This window comes from Scyliorhinus canicula, chromosome 12 (genome assembly GCF_902713615.1).
Source record: "Scyliorhinus canicula chromosome 12, sScyCan1.1, whole genome shotgun sequence".
NCBI lineage: Eukaryota > Metazoa > Chordata > Chondrichthyes > Carcharhiniformes > Scyliorhinidae > Scyliorhinus > Scyliorhinus canicula.
In genome coordinates, this window is record NC_052157.1 from 895332 (window position 1) to 915903 (window position 20572).

Below are 20572 nucleotides of genomic sequence, written 5' to 3' on the forward strand. Positions count from 1 at the left end.
TTTGGAAGGAGGAATGGAACAAAGAACAAAGAAAATTACAGACAGGAACAGGCCCTTCGGCCCTCCCAGCCTGCGCCGATCCAGATCCTTTATCTAAACCTGTCCCCTATTTTCCAAGGTCTGCTTCCTTGGAGGCATAGACTATTTTCTAAATGGGAAAAGGCTTAGGAAATCAGAAGCACAAAGGGACTTTAGGAGCCCTAGTTCATAATTCTCTTAGGTTAATGTGCAAATTCAGTCAACAGTTAGGAAGGCAAATGCAATGTTAGCATTCATGTCGATAGGGCAAGAATACAAGACCAGGGATGTACCTCTGAGGCTGAATAAGGCTCTGGTCAGACCCCATTTGGAGTATTGTGAGCAGTTTTGGGCCCCGTATCTAACCAAGGATGTGCTGGCCTTGGAAAGGGTCCAGAGGACGTTCACAAGAATGATCCTTGGAATGAAAAACCTGTCGTATGAGGAACGTTTGAGGACTCTGGGTTTGTATTCGTTGGAGTTCAGAAGGATGAGAGGGGATCTCATTGAAACTTGCAGGATACTGCGGGGCCTGGATAGAGTGGACGTGAAGAGGATTTTACTCTCAAGATACACTATTAACAGTCATTCTGCTTTGTCTTTTGCAAAGGATATTGTTTGTTTAGATGATGAATACTGCTGATCCTATTAAGGAAACATATTGACAGTTAAATCTTCTGAGTTGAGCAAACATGACCATTGAAATAATTTCACTGCGGCAATTAATATTGTACCGATGTTACCTAGTGTCAATTACTGTTTAATTCCTTCAATGTGAGAAATAGACAAATCACAAAAAGATAGAGAAATATAGTTACCCTAATTGTTTTTCTGAATGCTTGTGAAAGAGGCTGAGATTGTAGGACCGACAGGCTGGTCTCAGTCTATTACCAGTTTCACTGGGATGGAATAGCATTGTTGCTGCTGCCCGAGTCAATAATTTTGAATTGTTTTTATTCCATAGGGGAACCTCCCTTCAGATTATAAAGTCACTTTGATTGATGTGGGTCTCGTCATCGAATACCTTATGGGTGGAACTTATCGATGTACATACACACGGAAACGCTTCAGAATTATCTACAATAATCTCCATGGGAACAATCGGGTATGTTATTTTCTGGACTATCTCGCCACAAAGACAGGAAGTGTAGTTTGCGGGTGGAGATGTTTAAAAATTTTAAAGCTTTGGTAACTTTTTAAGGAAAATGTGAAATTGATGTGTGCTGTAGCATAGTAGGATGTAAGTTTGTCTATGAAGTTACTGCTGTCAGATTGAACCTGCCACTTCCAGCCAGTGCATTCCAAGCCATAACCACTCTAATGTGTGAAAAAGATTGTTTTTTTCCATCACATTTACTTTTTTGCAAATCACTTTGTATCTGTCCCCATTGTTTGTGATCCTTTTGCAAGGATCGGGTGGCACAGTGGTTAGCACTGCTGCCTCACAGGTCCCGGGTCCCGGGTTCAATTCCGACTTCGGGTCACTGTCTGTGCGGAGTCTGCATGTTCTCCTTGTGTCTGCGTGGGTTTCCTCAGGGTGCTCCAGCTTCCTCCCACAGTCCAAAGATGTGCAGGTTAGGTGGATTGACCGTGATAAATTGCCCTTGGTGTCCAAAAGGTTAGGGGGGGTTACTGGGTTACAGGGATATGGTGAAGGTGTGGGCTCAAGTAGGGTGCACTTTCCAAGGGCTGGTGCAGATTCAATGGGCCAAATGGCCTCCTTCTGCATTGTAAATTCTATGACAAGCGGGAACAGTTTCCCCCTGTCTGCTCTGTCCAGCCCAGTCGTGATGTGAACACCGCTATATCAAATCTCCTCTTAGCCACCTTCTGACCAGGCAGAACAGTCCCAACCTCTCCAATCTATCCTCATAACTGAAGTTTCTCATCCCTAAATCCATTCTTATAAACCTTTTCTGAACTCTCCCCAATGCATTCACATCTTTCCTATAATGTGGTGCCCAGAGCTGTACACAATATTTTGGGCGGCATGGTAGCACAGTGGTTAGCGATGTTGCTTCACACGCCAGGGTCCCAGGTTTGATTCCTGCTTGGATCACTGTCTGTGCGGAGTCTGCATGTTCTTCCCGTATCTGCGTGGGTTTCTTCTGGTGCTCCGGTTTCCTGCCACAAGGCCCAACAATGTGTGCTTGTTAGGTGAATTGGACATTCTGAATTCTCGCTCAGTGTACCTGGACAGGTGCCGGAGTGTGGCGACGAGGGGATTTTCACAGTAACTTCATTGCAGTGTTAATGTAAGCCTACTTGTGACAATAAGAAAGATTATTATATTATATCTGAGGCCTAAGTGTCTTTTTCAGGTTCAGTATAACCTCCTTGCGCTTGTACTCTATGCCCCTACTAACAAAAGAATACTATTTGCTTTTATTAACTGCTCTCTGCACCTGTCCTGCCACCTTCAATGATCTCTGCACAGATACACCCAGTCCCTCTGCTCCTGTGCCCCATTCAGATTTTCATGTTCTTCCAAAATGCATCTCCTCGCACTTCTCCACATTGAACTTCATCTGCCACCAGTCTACCCGCTCCACCAGCCTGTCTCTGTCCTTTTGAAGGTTGACACAGTCCTCTTCACAGTTTACAATGCTTCCAAGTTTTTTGTCATAAGAAATTTTAGAAATTGTTCCCTCCAAAATCTAGATTAATATATGATCAGGAAAAGTAAGGGCCTCAATACCGATCCCTGGGAATCCCCACCATATACGGCTGGGTCACTGTCTGTGCGGAGTCTGCACGTCCTCCCCGTGTGTGCGTGGGTTTCCTCCGAGTGCTCCGGTTTCCTCCCACAGTCCAAAGATGTGCGGGTTAGGTGGATTGGCCATGCTAAATTGCCCGTAGTGTTCTAACAAGTAAGGTGGGGGGGGGGGGGGGGGGGGGTTACGGGTATAGGGTGGATACGTGGGTTTGAGTAGGGTGATCATGGCTCGGCACAACATCGAGGGCCGAAGGGCCTGTTCTGTGCTGTACTGTTCTATGTTCTAAACCTTCCTATATGGGCAGCATGGTAGCACAGTGGTTGGCACTGTGGCTTCACAGCGCTAGGGTCCCTGGTTCGATTCTTGGCTTGGTTCACGGTCTGTGCGGAGTCTGCACTTTTTCCCTGTCTGCGTGGGTTTCCTCCGGGTGCTCCGGTTTCCTCCCACAAGTCCTGAATGATGTGCTGTTAGGTGATTTGGACATTCTGAATTCTCCCTCAGTGTACCGGAATGTGGTTCACAGTAACTTCATTGCAGTGTTAATGTAAGCCTACTTGTGACAATAAAGATTATTATTATTTGAAAATTTCCATTGATCGACTTCCTATTATTCAGCCAATTTTGTATCCATGTTACTTATTATGATTATTATGTTACCTCCTCAAAAAAACTTTGTTAAACAGGATTTCCCCGTTAGAAATCCATGCTGGCTCTTCCTAATCTATCCACGTTTTTTCACATGGCTGCTAATTTTATTGTTTCTGGAAGCTTTCCCACTAAAGTTGAATGAATAGCCTGTTATTTTTAGGACTATCTTTGCAGCCTTTTTTGAACAATGGTGTGACATTTGCAATTTTCCAGTCCTTTTGCACCTCCCCTGCGTCTAGAGGAGACGGGAAGATAATGGCCAGCGCCCCAGCAATTTCCATTCTCACTTCCTTCGATATCCTCGATGTATCTCATCTGATCCTGGTGCCATGTCAAATTTCAGTACCAACAGTGTATCCTCCATATCAAATATGAACCCTTCTGGGAAAATTTCCTAGTCTGTCACAATATCCTGTGGAGCATCTACATTTCTTGGTAAAGACAAATGCAAAATATTAATTTAAAACCCCAGTCATGACCCCTGCCTCCAGCTGTAAATTTCCTTTTTGTCCCATAATCAACCCTACTCCTTTTACACCCTTTTACTCTTCATATGATGATAGAAGATGTCTGCTTCCAGCATTCTTTTTTATTAGCAACGACTGAAGTTTCACCTTGTAAGGAAAAAGAGATGGTCAAACAATTTATATTTGGATCGTGTTGGAACTAAGGTTTAAATTTAATTTTAAGTTTCTGTATTTGTGTGCTAAGAAAAGATTAAAAACCTCTGCTTCATATTGAACAAAGGTGTGTATAGGTTTTAGTTTCACTTTAAACTTTGCCTTCTTTGTAATCAGGATTGACAACATTAAAAATGGCAGACTTTATAAAAAAAAATCGATTGAGTAGCAACCAGAGGCTCTCACTGAAAAGTAGAAACAGTTGTTTTCAGCCTGGAACTAGGTAACCGCAGAAGCAAGAGGCTTTACACAGATGCTGCCAGCATAGGCAGGACATAGGGGCTGATTTAGCTCACTGGGCTAAATCGCTGGCTTTTAAAGCAGACCAAGCAGGCCAGCAGCACGGTTCGATTACCGTACTAGCCTCCCTGGCCAGGCACCGGAATGTGGCGACTAGGGGCTTTTCACAGTAACTTCATTGAAGTCTACTCGTGACAATAAGTGATTTTCATTTTATTTCAATACAAAGGGGGCATAAAGCAAATCCCAAAACACTAAAGAACAAAATCATAGAATTCCTCGGGTGCAGAGGAGGCTATTCGGCCCACAAATCTGCACTGGCCCTCTGAAAGGGCACCCGACCTAGGCCCTCTCTCCTGCCCTATCCCTGTAATCTAACCTGTACATTCCTCGACACTTGAGGACCAATTTAGCATGGCCAATCCATCTAACATGCACAGCTTTGGACTGTGGGGGGAATTTGGAGCATCCCAAGGAAACCAGGGAATGAAAAGTGTTGTCCCAGGAAGTCAAAGGGGCAAAGAACAAGAAGTTGAACAAGGTACTCTTCACTAAAGTTAGTGATAGAGAGAGGCTCCCAGTTAAAGACACAGCTGTAAAATGCAGACCTGGGGAAGTCTGCGAGTGAGAAACCGGACATCCAAAGTAATCCTGACGTTGGTGACACCTTTAATACAGCCTATGAGGTTCTGTTAGCGTGATTGGGTACTTGAGAATTGTGTGGAAGCTTGAATACACGTACTGATCCAAGATAGAGGAATAGCAAACAGATATCAAAACCCTGGGTGTGGACCCTTGGTGAAGGCATAAGAACTAGGAGCAGGAGTAGGTCATCTGGCCCCTCGAGCCTGCTCCGCCATTCAATGAGATCATGGCTGATCTTTTGTGGGCTCAGCTCTACTTTCCGGCCCGAACGCCATAACCCTTAATCCATTTATTCTTCAAAAAAATCTGGGAGCTTTGTGTCCTTTGAGAGTGTGATGGGAAACCTTTGCTTTCCAGTGAGACCAGATGGCATAGTGTGTACCTGCTTGGAACATTGGAGTAGAAGATAAACTTGTGTTACCCGTATAAAGCTGTATGTATCTGTAATGGTGTAGCTGGGATGAAGGAGTAGTGCATTGTAGTTAACTTATAATAATATTCTAAAAATAATTGCTAATTGTCACAAGTAGGCTTCAATGAAGTTACTGTGAAAAGCCCCTAGTCTCCACATTCCGGTGCCTGTTTGGGGAGGCCGGTACAGGAATTGAACCCGCGCTGCTGGTCTTGTTTTGAAGTACAAGTCAGCTGTTTAGCCCACTGTGCTAAATTGGCCTCTATAATAAAAAAAAAACATTTATTACACAAGAAAATATACATTGGCAATCTTGTGACTGTTCATCTCTGAACAAAAAATAAAAGTTAGAATCTATTGAGCCGGGTTCCACATAATAATAATAATCTTTATTATTGTCACATGTAGGCTAACATTGACACTGCAGTTAAGTTACTGTGAAAATCCCTGAGTCGCCATACTCGGGCACCTCAACGGGTACACTGAGGGAGAATTCAGAATGTCTAAATTACCTTTTTTTATAAAAATAATTTTTATTCAAATTTTTCAAAAATAAATTTTCTCCCAACAATAAAGTAAACAAGGTGTAGAAATAAACAGAAAGAGAAATCCCCCCAATACAAAGCAATAAATTAATAACTTAATAACAGTACAAGAAAGAAGAAAATAGCGAACACACCGTCGCAAAAACAAACCCCCTCAACGGACCCCGACCCCCCCCCCCCCCCCCCCCCCCCCCGGGTTGCTGCTGAGACTGACCACCCTCTAACCCTCCGCCAGAAAATCGAGAAAAGGCTGCCACCGCTGGAAGAACCCTTGTACCAACCCCCTCAGGGCAAACTTAACCTTCTCCAGCATGATGAACCCGGCCATGTCATTGATCCAGGATTCCGGGCTTGGGGGCTTCGCGTCCCTCCACTGTAAAAGAATCCTACGCCGGGCTACTGGAGACGCAAAGGCCAGGGTACCGGCCTCTCTCGCCTCCTGCACTGCCGGCTCCGATGCTACCCCAAAGATCGTGAGCCCCCAGCCCGGTTCCACCCTGGAACCGACCACCTTGGACAAAGTCCCCGCCACCCCCTTCCAAAACCCCTCCAATGCCAGACATGCCCAGAACATGTGGGTGTGGTTCGCCGGGCCACCCGCACCTGTCCTCTCTCCCAAAGAACCGGCTCATCCTGGCCCCAGTCATGTGCGCCCTATGCAGCACCTTCAGCTGAATTAAGCTGAGACGTGCGCAAGAAGAGGACGAGTTCATCCGCCCACGTCCCATCGTCGATCTCTTCCCCTAGCTCCTCCTCCCACTTCGCTTTCAGTTCTTCCACCGAGGCCTCCTCCTCTTCCTGCATCAACTGATAAATTGCCGAGATCCTACCCCCCCCCCCCCCCCCCCCAAGGCGGCAGTAGCGGGAACTCCGCCACCTGCCGCTTAACAAATGCCCTAATCTGCATATACCTAAAAGCATTCCCAGTGGACAGGCCCCACTTCCCCTCCAACTCATCTAAAGTCGCAAACTTCCCATCGAGGAAAAGGTCCCCCATCCGCCTGATGCCTGCCCTATGCCAACTCAAAAACCCACTGTCTATTCTCCCTGGTGCAAACCGGTGATTGCCCTGTATCGGGGCCCACACTGAGGCCTTCACTTCCCCCCTATGCCGCCTCTACTGCCCCCAAATTTTGAGGGACGCCACTACTACCGGAAACGTAGAGTACCTTGCCGGGGTGGAGTGGGAGCGGGGCCATCACCAATGCCTCCAAACTCGTACCCATACAGGACGACACCTCCAACCTCTTCCATGCGGCACTCTCCCCCTCCATCACCCACCTATGAATCATTGCCACGTTCGCAGCCCAGTAATACCCACACAAGTTGGGCAACGCCAAGCCGCCTACCTCCCTTCCTCGCTCCAGGAATACTTTCCTCACACTCGGGGTCTTCCGCGCCCCCACGAACCCCAGAATACTCTTGTTAACCCTCTTTGAAAAAAAAAGCCTTCGGAATCCATATGGGGAGGCACTGGAAAAGAAACAAAAACCTTGAGAGCACCATCATCTTAACTGACTGGACCCTACCCGCCAAAGAGAGTGGCAGCGTGTCCCACCTCCTGAACTCCTCCATCTGTTCCACCAGCCTCAAAGTTTAGCCTGTGCAGGGCCCCCCCAGCTCCTAGCTATCTGAACCCCGAGACTCCTCTCCTCTGAACTCCTCTCCGCCCTCTTCAACGGTAGCTCTCCTATCTACCTCTCCTGGTCCCCCAGGTGCAGCACAAACAGCTCACTCTTCCCCACGTTGAGCTCGGGTGAGGTCCCGGAGGACTGGAGAATTACGAATGTTGTCCCTTTGTTTAAGAAGGGTAGCAGGGATGATCCAGGGAATTACAGACCTGTGAGCTTGACGTCAGTGGTAGGCAAACTGTTGGAGAAGATACTGAGGGATAGGATCTATTCACATTTAGAAGAAAATAGACTTATCAGTGATATGCAGCATAGTTTTGTGCAGGGAAGGTCGTGTCTTACAAACCTAATAGAATTCTTTGAGGAAGTGACAAAGTTAATTGATGAGGGAAGGGCTGTAGATGTCATATACATAGACTTCAGTAAAGCATTTGATAAAGTTTCCCATGGCAGGTTGATGGAAAACGTGAAGTCTTATGGGGTTCAGGGTGTACTAGCTAGACGGATAAAGAACTGGCTGGGCAACAGGAGACAGAGAGTAGTGGTGGAAGGGAGTGTCTCAAAATGGAGAAGGGTGACTAGTGGTGTTCCACAGGGATCCGTGCTCGGACCACTGTTGTTTGTGATGTACATAAATGATCTGGACGAAGGAATAAGTGGTCTGATGAGCAAGTTTACAGATGATACTAAGATTGGTGGAGTTGCAGATAGCGAGGCGGACTGTCAGAGAATACAGCAAAATATAGATAGATTGGAGAGTTGGGCAGAGAAAAGGCAGATGGAGTTCAATCCAGGCAAATGCGAGGTGATGCATTTTGGAAGATCTAACTCAAGAGCAGACTATTTGGTCAATGGAAGAGTCCTGGGGAAAATTGACGTACAGAGAGATCTGGGAGTTCAGGTCTATTGTACCCTGAAAGTGGTAACGCAGGTTGATAGAGTGGTCAAGAAGGCATACAGCATGCTTGCTTTCATCAAACGGGGTATTGGGCACAAGAATCGGCAGGTCATGTTACAGTTGTATCGGACTTTGGTTAGGCCACATTTGGAATACTGTGTGCAGTTCTGGTCGCCACATTACCAGAAGGATGTGGATGCTTTAGAGAGGGTGCAGAGGAGGTTCACCAGGATGTTGCCTGGTATGGAGGGTGCTAGCTATGAAGAAAGGTTGAGTAGATTAGGATTGTTTTCATTGGAAAGACGGAGGTTGAGGGGAGACCTGATTGAGGTCTACAAAATTGAGAGGTATGGACAGGGTGGATAACAACAAGCTTTTTCCAAGATTGGGGGTGTCAATTACAAGGGGTCACGATTTCAAGGTGAGAGGGGAAAAGTTTAAGGGAGATGTGCGTGGAAAGTCTTTTACGCAGAGGTTGGTGGGTGCCTGGAACGCTTTGCCAGCGGAGATGGTAGAGATGGGCATGATAGCATCAATTAAGATGCATCTGGACAGCTTTATGAATGGGTGGGGAACAGAGAGAAGTAGACCTTGGAAAATAGGCAACAGGTTTAGATAAAGGATCTGGATCGGCGCAGGTTGGGAGGGCCGAAGGGCCTGTTCCTGTGCTGTAATTTTCTTTGTTCTTTGTTTATAGCCCGAAAAATCCCCGAACTCCCCAAGTATCTTAAACACCTCTGGCATCTCCTCCTCTCTTCCCCCCCCCCCCGCCGGATCCGCGATGTACAACAGTAAATCATCTGTGTACAACGACTGTCCGAGTGGAGTTTGCACATTCTCCCCGTGTCTGCGTGGGTCTCACCCCATAACCCAAAGATGTGCAGGGTAGGTGGATTGGCCACGCTGAATTGCCCCTTAATTGGAAAAAATAATTGGGTACTCTAAATTTATTGTGAAAAATGTATTGTGCCTCTAGCATTGTTTATGTTTTAACACTTCATGTTCCATTTTAAAAATATCCTCCTATTTCCGATTTTTTTGCTGATCTTTAACTTGGCCCCCAAAGACCGTGTAACTGTTGATTGTAAGAAAAAAAACTTCACCTTGTTCACTAATCTACTTACCCAGCCTGGCTTTTGTAAGAGAGAGTGCTTCAGCTCCTAACCTTAAACCCAAGCAACGCAACAGCATAACTGGTATTTTAAATTTCGATGAGCATAGGACTCTCGAGAACATGCTCTAACAACGTTTTAAAAATATTTTTAATCTAGAGGTCTGGACGACATTCATCAAGTAGTCTACCTCAGCTGCGTAAACACCAGGAGTCACTCACTAATCGAGCAGATAAAAAAGAGAAGACTCGGCATAATCACTTCATTAAGACTGCACAGCCTTATAAACCCAAGGTACTGCTTAATCTACAACCATGCATCAGCAAATGGGTTTCAAGTGTGGCAGATGGTTTATAGGATGCACGCACTATTGGATCTCCATGGCTGCACGGCGGCGCAGCGGTTAGCACTGCTGCCTCATGGTGCCGAGGACCCAGGTTTGATCCCAGGCCCAGGTCACTGTCCATGTTGAGTTCGCACATTCTCCCCTTCTCTGCGTGGGTTTCACCCCCAAACCCAGAAGACATGTGCAAGGTTTGGTGGATTGGCCACACTAAATTGCCGCTTAATTAGATAAAAGAATTGGGTACTCAATTTTTAAAAAAACTTATTGGATCTCAAAGACCGATTCCTGAAAAGGACTCTGGGCTGAGCTGTTTGTCATCTTGAGTGTTCCCAGGTTTCTCGGGTGGGCACAATATTCACAATTTATGTAAACATTTTAATCTTATTTCAAGTTGGTGTTGGCAGTCTCCTGTTGAAAGCTTTTGTACCTGACAGACGCAGCCATTTAGTTTTATTGAAATGGAAGACTTTAGGATTCTGCTCTAATCTGTGTACCTGCGTTTTTACTATTATCGGGTTTCACAACTTTTATGTTGAATAGTTCAGCGCGGCCCTGTCGGGGGGGGGGGGGGGGGGGGGGCCTGTCGGGGGGGGGTGGGGGCCTGTCGGGGGGGGGGGGGGGGGGGGGGGGCCTGTCGGGGGGGGGGGGTGGGGGGGGGGGGGGGGGGGGGGGGGGGGTGCGGCCCTGTCGGGGGGGGGGGTGCGGCCCTGTCGGGGGGGGGGGGAGGGGGTTGCGAGAGTGGGAGTGCGGCCCTGTCAGGGGGGGGGGGGAAGAGAGAGTGGGAGTGCGCCCCTGTCGGGGGGGGGGGAGGGGAGAGGGAGGGGAGAGAGTGGGAGTGTGGCCGGGGGGGGGGGAGAGAGTGGGAGTGTGGCCGGGGAGAGAGAGTGGGAGTGCGGCCCTGTCGGTGGGGGGGAAGAGAGAAAGTGCGGGCTTTGGCTCGAGTAACCTGTGGCCACTGTCTATTTCTGGGGTTGTTGGGAAGCTGTTTCCTCCCACCAGATTACCCAGCATTTGGGCCATGTGCCACTCCCTGGGGTTCCTGCCCTCTGTCCTCTCCGGTAGGCCCACTATGTGGAGGTCCTGCTCTTGTGACCGATTTTCTTGGTCATTGACCTTCCCCTTTCATGTCCCTGGTGCTGCTACCAACCGTGCCACTTCTGTTTCTAATGTGGTGATCTGCTGCTCTGATCGGTCGAGACTTTATCCAGATCATTGATTGTAGAGAATTGTGTCTCCAGTTGCCTCTCCTCCTTTAGGGCTGCCTGTAACTCAAACAGTGCCTCTGCCACCTTCACCGTTGCCCTTATGTCGACCATAATGGCCTCCTTGGAGCTCCGCATGAGGAATTCCCTCCAGGAGGTCCGGGCCGGGGGGGGGGGGGGGGGGGCCTCTGCGTTTGGCCGAGCAGCCCCACTCGCTCACGGCTGGCTGAGGCATCGCTGGCCCTCGTGCTCGCCATCTCCTCGCCTTTCCTTTCCCGTTGTTTGTTGTTGCCTCTGCTGTCTTTTCAACCTCTTGAATTGCTGCCACTTGGCATAGCTCATCTTGTTGGTGTTGGAGGGCAGGTGGGGTGTTGCTCCTGGTTTTAGTGGGTTATTTTCAGTTTGCCTGTTTCCAAGTTTTCAGGAGGAGAACCACCGTTTGTGCATCTGCTCAGCACATTCCTGTCAGCGGAAGTTGGAGTTCTGTTTTCAAGAAAACCATGAATAATTGAATTTGAGACAAATTTGATCTTACATCACAGATGAAGTCTTTGTTACTTTATTCTGTTTTAGATTGTAATTAGTATCACAGTAATTCTGTTTCTATCTTTCAGCCTGAATCCTCTGTTGATCAGGGGAAGAGAAAGAGAACCAAAGATGAAATTGTGGACATCGATGATCCAGAGACCAAACGTTTTCCCTATCCTTTCAATGAGTTGCTCGTATGGGCTGTACTAATGAAGCGACAGAAAATGGCTATGTTTTTCTGGCAACATGGAGAAGAGTCCATGGCCAAGGCTTTAGTTGCATGCAAGCTGAATCGTTCCATGTCCTGTGAGGCAAAACAGAGTGATGTAATTGACGATACTTCTGAAGAGCTGAAACAGTCTTCCAGGTCAGTTTGGGCAGCACGCTGGCGCAGTGGCTAGCACGGCTGTCTCGGGGCAGCACGCTGGCACAGTGGCTAGCACTGCTCTCTCGGGGCAGCACGCTGGCGCAGTGGCTAGCACTGTTGTCTCTGGGCAGTACCATAGCACAGTGGCTAGCACGGCTGTCTCGGGGCAGCACGCTGGCGCAGTGGCTAGCACTGCTGTCTGACGGGGCAGCCTGGGGGCGCAGTGGCTAGCACTGCTGTCTGACGGGGCAGCCTGGGGGCGCAGTGGCTAGCACTGCTGTCTCGGGGCAGCACGCTGGCGCAGTGGCTAACACTGCTGTCTCGGGGCAGCACGCTGGCGCAGTGGCTAGCACTGCTCTCTCGGGCTGGTGCAGTGGCTAGCACTGCTGTCTCGGGGCAGCACGCTGGCGCAGTGGCTAACACTGCTGCCTCGGGGCAGCACGCTGGCGCAGTGGCTAACACTGCTCTCTCAGGGCAGCACGCTGACGCAGTGGCTAGCACTGCTGTCTCGGGGCAGCACACTGGCGCAGTGGCTAACACTGCTGTCTCGGGGCAGCACGCTGGCGCAGTGGCTAGCACTGCTGTCTCTGGGCAGCACGCTGGCGCAGTGGCTAACACTGCTGCCTCGGGGCAGCACGCTGACGCAGTGGCTAGCACTGCTGTCTCGGGGCAGCACGGTGGCACAGTGGCTGACACTGCTGTCTCGGGGCAGCACGCTGGCGCAGTGGCTGACACTGCTGTCTCGGGGCAGCACGCTGGCGCAGTGGCTAGCACTGCTGTCTCGGGGCAGCACGGTGGCACAGTGGCTGACACTGCTGTCTCGGGGCAGCACGCTGGCGCAGTGGCTGACACTGCTGTCTCGGGGCAGCACGCTGGCGCAGTGGCTAGCACTGCTCTCTCGGGGCAGCACGCTGGCGCAGTGGCTGACACTGCTGTCTCGGGGCAGCACGCTGGCGCAGTGGCTGACACTGTCTCGGGGCAGCACGCTGGCGCAGTGGCTAACACTGCTGCCTCGGGGCAGCACGCTGGCGCAGTGGCTAGCACTGCTGTCTCGGGGCAGCACGGTGGCGCAGTGGCTAACACTGCTCTCTCGGGGCAGCACGCTGGCGCAGTGGCTAACACTGCTCTCTCGGGCTGGCGCAGTGGCTAGCACTGCTCTCTCGGGCTGGCGCAGTGGCTAGCACTGCTGTCTCGGGGCAGCACGGTGGCACAGTGGCTAACACTGCTGTCTCGGGGCAGCACGCTGGCGCAGTGGCTAGCACGCTGGCGCAGTGGCTAACACTGCTCCCTCGGGCTGGCGCAGTGGCTAACACTGCTCCCTCGGGCTGGCGCAGTGGCTAGCACTGCTCTCTCGGGCTGGCGCAGTGGCTAGCACTGCTCTCTCGGGGCAGCACGCTGGCGCAGTGGCTAGCACTGCTCTCTCGGGGCAGCACGGTGGCGCAGTGGCTAGCACTGCTGTCTCTGGGCAGCATGATTGCACAGTGGCTAACACTGCTCTCTCTGGCTGGCACAGTGGCTAGCACTGCTCTCTCGGGGCAGCATGATTGCACAGTGGCTAACACTGCTCTCTCTGGCTGGCACAGTGGCTAGCACTGCTCTCTCGGGGCAGCATGATTGCACAGTGGCTAACACTGCTCTCTCTGGCTGGCACAGTGGCTAACACTGCTCTCTTGGGGCAGCACGGTGGCGCAGTGGCTAACACTGCTCTCTCTGGCTGGCACAGTGGCTAACACTGCTCTCTTGGGGCAGCCAATAGCATAGTGGCTAACACTGCTCTCTTGGGGCAGCCAATAGCATAGTGGCTAACACTGCTCTCTTGGGGCAGCACCCCCAATGTCTAAAATGAGGTGCCACTAGTGAGGCAGAATGGCTCCGCCCCTGCATTATCCGCTCCCGAACTATTTCCTTCGCTGCAGCCCCCCTCTGACGCTGACCTGCCAACATATGCCCTGCCTTCTCCCCGTACTCATAAACAGCTCCCGTCGCCCTCCTTCACTGATGCACTGCTTTCCCTGTGGACAATGGGCCAAACCTCGCCTGCAACCCCTTACTCTGCCAGGACGTCTGGGTCCCCCACGTACCTCCCATCCACCTCCAATATTTTTTTCTGTCAGTCGTTCGAACGCTCTCTTCATAAACTGGCACCGTCCCAGTTGGGGCATTAGACACTTGCCAGCGCCACCAACCGCCCCTCTAACAAAGCCATCGCTATCATGTAACTACCCTCCTGATTAGCCACCACCGTCCCCATATGAAACCTCACCCTCGTGCCTACCTATACCACTGCCCCCCCGAGCCCTACTGTCTAACCCCGAATTAAACACCTGACTCGCCCACCCCTTCCTAAGCCTCACCTGATCCTTCACCCTCCAATGGGTCTCCTGCAGCATCACACCATCAGCTTCTAAACTCTTCAAAACTCTCGATCACTTCAACGGTCCATCTAACCTTCTGACGATCCACATCCTATTCTGACCCGGGGGGGGAGGGAGGGAGTCTCACCCCTCACCCCTTCCTCCCACCCCTCCTATCCACCATCACCGTAAACAAGTGCTCAGTTTCTCTAACTGAATTGAATCCAACTTAAGATTTCTTCTTAAGATTGCAACCAGTGTATTTACTGTTTTTTGTTTCAGAGAATTTGGACAATTAGCAGTTGATTTGCTGGATCAGTCCTTCAGACAAGATGAAACTATGGCTATGAAGCTGCTGACGTATGAGCTGATGAACTGGAGCAATTCTACCTGCCTCAAATTAGCGGTTCACTCGAGACTTCGCCCATTTGTAGCCCACACGTGTACCCAAATGCTGCTGTCAGACATGTGGATGGGAAGGCTGAATATGAGAAAAAATTCATGGTACAAGGTAACATTACCACGTGCTGTCTTCTTTTACGTTGGGAAGAGGTATGAGACTGACTAAATGGATAACTCTGAAGAAATCTGGCAAGACTGGAAACGCTCAGCAGGTCTGGCAGCATATATGGAGAGATCATTTCTGATGAATGGTCACGGGCTTGAAATGGCAGCTCTATTTCTCTCCACAAACGTTGCCAGGCCTGAGTATTACCAACAAGATTTTTCAGCTTCCGTGGTATTTTGCTTTTGTGGTAATGTTTCATCAGAACTGAGAAAAGTTAGATAGAACATAGAACAGTACAGCACTGAACAGACCCTTCGGCCCTCGATGTTGTGCCGAGCATTGTCCGAAACCAAGATCAAGCTATCCCACTCCCTGTCATTCTAGCGCACTCCATGTGCCTATCCAATAACCACTTGAAAGTTCCTAAAGTGTCCGACTCCACTATCACAGCAGGCAGTCCATTCCACACCCTAACCACTCTCTGAGTAAAGAACCTACCTCGGTCATCCCTCCTATATCTCCCACCCTGAACCTTATAGTTATGCCCCCTTGTAACAGCTACATCCACCCGAGGAAATAGTCTCTGAACGTCCACTCTATCTATCCCCCTCATCATCATATAAACCTCTGTTAAGTCGCCACTCATCCTCCTCCGCTCCAAAGAGAAAAGCCCTAGCTCCCTCAACCTTTCCTCATAAGACCTATCCTGCAAACCAGGCAGCATCCTGGTAAATCTCATTTCCACCCTTTCCAATGCTTCCACATCCTTCCTATAGTGAGGTGACCAGAACTGCACACAATACTCCAAATGTGGCCTCACCAGGGTCATGTATAGTTGCAGCATAACCCCGCGGCTCTTAAACTCGAGCCCCCTGTTAATAAACGCTAACACGCTATAAACCTTCTTCAAGTGGCAACCTTCAGAGATCTGTGGACATGAACCCCAAGATCTCTCTGTTCCTCCACATTCCTCAGAACCCTGCCATTGACCCTGTAAACCGCATTCAAATTTTCTACCAAAATGAATCACCTCGCACTTCTCAGGGTTAAATTCCATCTGCCATTTCTCTGCCCAGCTCTGCATCCTATCAATGTCTCTTTGCAGCCTACAACAGCCCTCCACCTCATCCACTACTCCACCATCTTGGTGTCATCAGCAAATTTACTGACCCACCCTTCAGCCCCCTCCTCCAAGTCATTGATAAAAATCACAAATAGCAGAGGACCCAGCACTGATCCCTTTGTAGGCTTTGAACAAGTAAAAGGGGTTTAGGGTGGGAAGAATATAAAAGGCAGATCTGCGAATGAGTGGGGGGCCGGGGGAGGGATTAAATGATCAATGGTTTCAAGATGCAAGACTAAAGGGAGAGGTATTGGGACACGTAGAGAAGCAAAAGATGTGTCCAGAGGAGCTGTGAATAGCAACGTTTTGAATAGCTGCCACCTGAAAGTAATGGAACGAAGAGAAAAACGAGGGGGAAATAAACCAAATCTGAACAAAATGTAGGCAGAGGTTGATGTAAAATAGTTCAACTCATGTTGAGTCCAGAGTGCTGTAACTTGCCCAGTTAGAAGATGAGGTGCTGTTCCTGGAGTTTATGAACACTAGCAGGCCATGGTCAGGAAGCCAGGTTGGCAGCACAGTGGAGAATGACGAGAACATTACAGCGCAGTATAGGCCCTTCGGCCGACGATGATGGGTGACTGGAAGTTTGGGGTCACACTTGTGGACTGAATGGAGGTATTCCACAAAATGGTTGCCAAGTCTGCATTGATCTCTGCAAAGTAGTGGTGATCGCGTGAGCAACAAATACAGTTTTAAATTGAAAGGACATGTTAAATCACTTTCACTAGGAAGGAGTGTTTGGGACCTTGGATAATGAGCAGAGAGAAGGGAAAGAGCAAGTGTTGCATCTTCACGCTCGCATGAAAGGGGGAGGTTTGGGGGTGACTGGAGCGTGGACCAGGGTGTTGCAGAGGGAATAATCCCTTCAGAATGCTGAAACAGGAAGGGAAGATGTATTTGGTGGTGACATCGCACCAGAGCTCTCAAAATGGAAGAGAGGGTGGGGTTAGCACTGGGACTGCAGCACTGAGGACCCGGGTTCGAATCCCGGCCCTGGGTCACTGTCCGTGTGGAGTTTGCACATTCTCCCCGTGTCTGCGTGGGTTTCATCCCCACGACCCAAAGATGTGCAGGTTAGGTGGATTGACAACGCTAAATTGCCCCTTCATTGGAAACAAAAATAATTGGGTACTCTAAAAAAAAATTTTTAATAAAGAAATGTAAGAGAACGCAACTTTGAATAAGAAGGCTGGTGGGGTGGAAGATGAGGATATGAGAAACCCTATCATGGTTCCAGGGGAATGAACAGAAGCACTCCGAACAGTAGCATGTGAAATAGATCAGACACAGTCGAGGGCCCTTGTCCACCACCGTTGGGGGAATCCTCGGTTGAGGAAAAACGAAGATATATCAGGTGCTTGGTATGGAAGGTTGCATTGTCTGAACAGATTGGCCAAGGAATTGGGAGAATGGGATAGAGTCCTTACAGGAAGCAGTGTGTGAGGAAGACTAATCCAGGAAGCAGTGGCAGTCAGTGGCCTTTAGCAAATATTTTATTTAAAAATACTTTTATTCTCCATTTTCACATTTTCTTCAGAATTTACCCCCCACCAACAAACAGTAAACAGTAACGAATACAATGTCAATCCCCTTATCAACAACAATGATCCCATCCCCCCCTCCCCCGACAATATAAGCATCAAATAAAACTAAACCTCCCAAGGTGGAAAAAAGAAAAAGGAATCAGGAATTGCCCCTGGTTACCGTTGACACATAAAGTCCACCCCCCCCCGCCCCCTAATATTCAATGCCATCCAATCCCCGAAAGAGTACAGTGACTGGCACCCATGAATTGTAGTCACCCCCCAGACTCCTCCCCTCTACGTCCTCCTGTAAACACCCCCCCCCCCCCCCCAACTTTTTACCCAGCTAGATTCACCGAAACCTGTTCTACCAGGCTTCGGTGCCTGCAGCCTCTCCCCCCACCTCACTCCCATTCACTGGCCGGCTTAAACCGGCTAGTGTGAAGGCCCCCGCCCGGGTCTCCTTCCCCCTTGCCCGGTCCCAGGAAAGCCAAGAAATTCCCTTTAGCACACAACCCCCGCATACACACCCACACCCCAAAGAACCATCATTGCAAAGAGAGTCCCAACTCTTCCCTTGTCCAAATATACAGCATTGACTCATTTAGTACATACACCAACACGCAGTGAAAAAATAAAGTTACATGAGGCTACATCGGTACACGACCCGCTCTGTCTCATTTCTCAATTCTGCCACAGTCCTTCTGCCTTCACAAACTCTTCCCTGCTTCCGTCGTCCCAAAATAAAAGTCTTTGGATTTGTAGGTCACCCTCAACTTAGCTGGACATACTATGCCACACTGCACCTTGCTGATGTACAGTGCCTTCTTCACCCGGCCGAAGGCTTCCTGCCTCCTCGCCAGCTCCACCATAAAGTCCTGGTATATACGTATACCAGCTCCAGCCCACTGCACCACCCGCTTCTGCTTTGCCCAGCACAGGACCTTCTCCTTCACACTGTACCTACGGAAACACACAGTTACTACTCTTGGCGGCTCACTCACCTTTGGTATAGGCCTCCACGACCGATGAGCCCGATCCAGTTCACATCGAGAGGGATCATCCCCCTTCCCCAATAGCTCCGCCAACATCGTGGCAAAATACTCCGTCGGCCTCGGGCTTTCCACCCCTTCGGGCAGACCCACAATCCTCAGATTCTGTCGCCTGGATCTGTTTTTCAGATCTTCCATTTTGGCTCGCAGACCGTTGTTGGTCTCTGCCACCTTCCGTAACTCCGTCCCCATCGAGGTGAGTTGATCACTGTGCTGCGATAATACCTCTTCCACGTCCTTCAGTGTCTCACCTTGCTCCCGCACCTCCGCCGCTGTACTCAATACCGCCACCCTCACCGGGGCAATCGCCTCCTCCACCAGCACTTTCAGTACCACCCCCATCTCCTCCTTCATCGCTACCATGTGCTTTGGGAGCTGTTTTTCAAGTTCCACAACCATCACTTTGGTCATTTCTTCTTCTGTGAGCGATGCAGCCCCCCCTGGTGCTCCCGCCTCCGCTTTCCTTACAGTTCCTGCGCTGACTTTTCCACTCACCGGTGGACTTTCATTAACCCCCTTTTTCACGGCCATTTTTTCCCCAAGCTTGGACATTTCTTCTCCCTGTGCCTTCTTACAGCTTTTTCAGCCTCCGTTGCCCCTGGGACCGGGCGTTAAAACCCCAAAATTTCTATGCCCGAGCGGGAGCCCTCCTGTGTGCGGCTGCCTCCCGCCTGCCGTCACCGGAAGTCGGGCTTGTAGCAAATATTGATTGATAATCTATCCCCAGAAATAGAGACCGAGAAGTCAAGGAAGGAAAGAAGTAAATTACAAGCCAAGTGAAATGACATTTCCTGTTTAAGGTGAGAGCAGCAGGCGGCACTGGTACAGTCATCAATATGCTGGTAAAATAATGAGGATGAGAATCGGAGTAGGATGTAGAACAAGGTATGTTCCATATATTGCACAAAAAGACAAACATATCTGAGACTCATAGGTACCTTTTATAGCACGTTTTATTTAGGGGAAGTGAGTGGAGTTGAAGAAGAAATTATTCAGTTTCAGGACCAGTTGAAGCAAGAGGAGGAAAGTGATGGTCGATGGGGACTGGTTAGGTCTCGATTCAAACGGGTTGAACCCATCCTGATGATGGATAGAGATGTGGAAGGGTTAGATGGTGAAAAGTAGACTGCTGGGGCCAGGAAACTGGACACTGTTTTTTGTATTGAGATCAATTTGTAGTCCAGGCATGAAACTGATGCAAGTCACTGAAAATGGCTTGAAGGATTGAAATCTGTTGAAGTCTATTCATTGATGCATATATTTTCTGGACAGGTCATTCTTAGTATTCTATTCCCACCTGCGATTCTCCTGCTGGAATTTAAAACCAAGGCTGAAATGTCCCATATTCCTCAAACAGAGGATGCCCATCAGATGAACATGGAAGACAGTGAACACAACTTTCAGAGCCCAACTGATCAAATATCAATGGTAAGATAGCTTCGATAAGAATCCAAGAGAACAGATCAGAACTGATTATATAATTCGAAGATTGAACCATTTTATTGCTGTTGTGATAAGTTTTTTTTGTACCCCTTGTCCAGCTATGAGTTAAAGCACCATGACCATCAGTTTGACAACGGCACAATCGTTCTGTCCCAGTTTCAACTTTATAATTCTTACAATTCTAAATGAGAATGATAATTTGGAAAACATTGCAACCAGTGAACTATTGGTTAAAACAGTCCCTGGGAGCAATAATAAATAGAAGCACAAAATGCTGAAGATACGCAGCAGGTCTGGAGAGAAGCAGAGATGATGTTTCAGTGAATTAATCTTTTCTTGGGCAATGTTCATTTCAGAGAACACTTTTTGGAAAAATTATAAAACATAATCAAATTGCCAGAACGTCATAGAGAATAATGGAATGATTGCTATTTGACGTTGCTAGCGTTCTCCTCTGAACTTCCTTCCCCTTTAATTAGATTTAACCAATTTATTTGATTGCTTGCTGTCCCTTCCCATTCCATTTTTTAAATCTCCATCTGACAGCGCTATGCCTTAGAGCTGCTCAATTTGCTAA

General features: G+C 49.1%; 1 protein-coding gene across 7 annotated transcripts in view; it reads left to right on the forward strand.

The window, feature by feature from the left end:
- trpm7 (transient receptor potential cation channel, subfamily M, member 7) overlaps positions 1-20572 on the forward strand; it is a 215726-nt gene that overhangs the window by 86157 nt on the left and 108997 nt on the right. For all 7 annotated transcript variants that reach the window (XR_005462557.1, XM_038813819.1, XM_038813820.1 and 4 more), the window contains 5 exons: positions 983-1123; positions 9706-9840; positions 11709-11989; positions 14626-14854; positions 19825-19980. Coding sequence is in view for 6 of the 7 variants with exons in the window: in XM_038813819.1 (XP_038669747.1) it covers positions 983-1123; positions 9706-9840; positions 11709-11989; positions 14626-14854; positions 19825-19980 (942 nt within the window). In the remaining variant the exon portion in view is untranslated. The remainder of the gene's footprint in view (positions 1-982; positions 1124-9705; positions 9841-11708; positions 11990-14625; positions 14855-19824; positions 19981-20572) is intronic.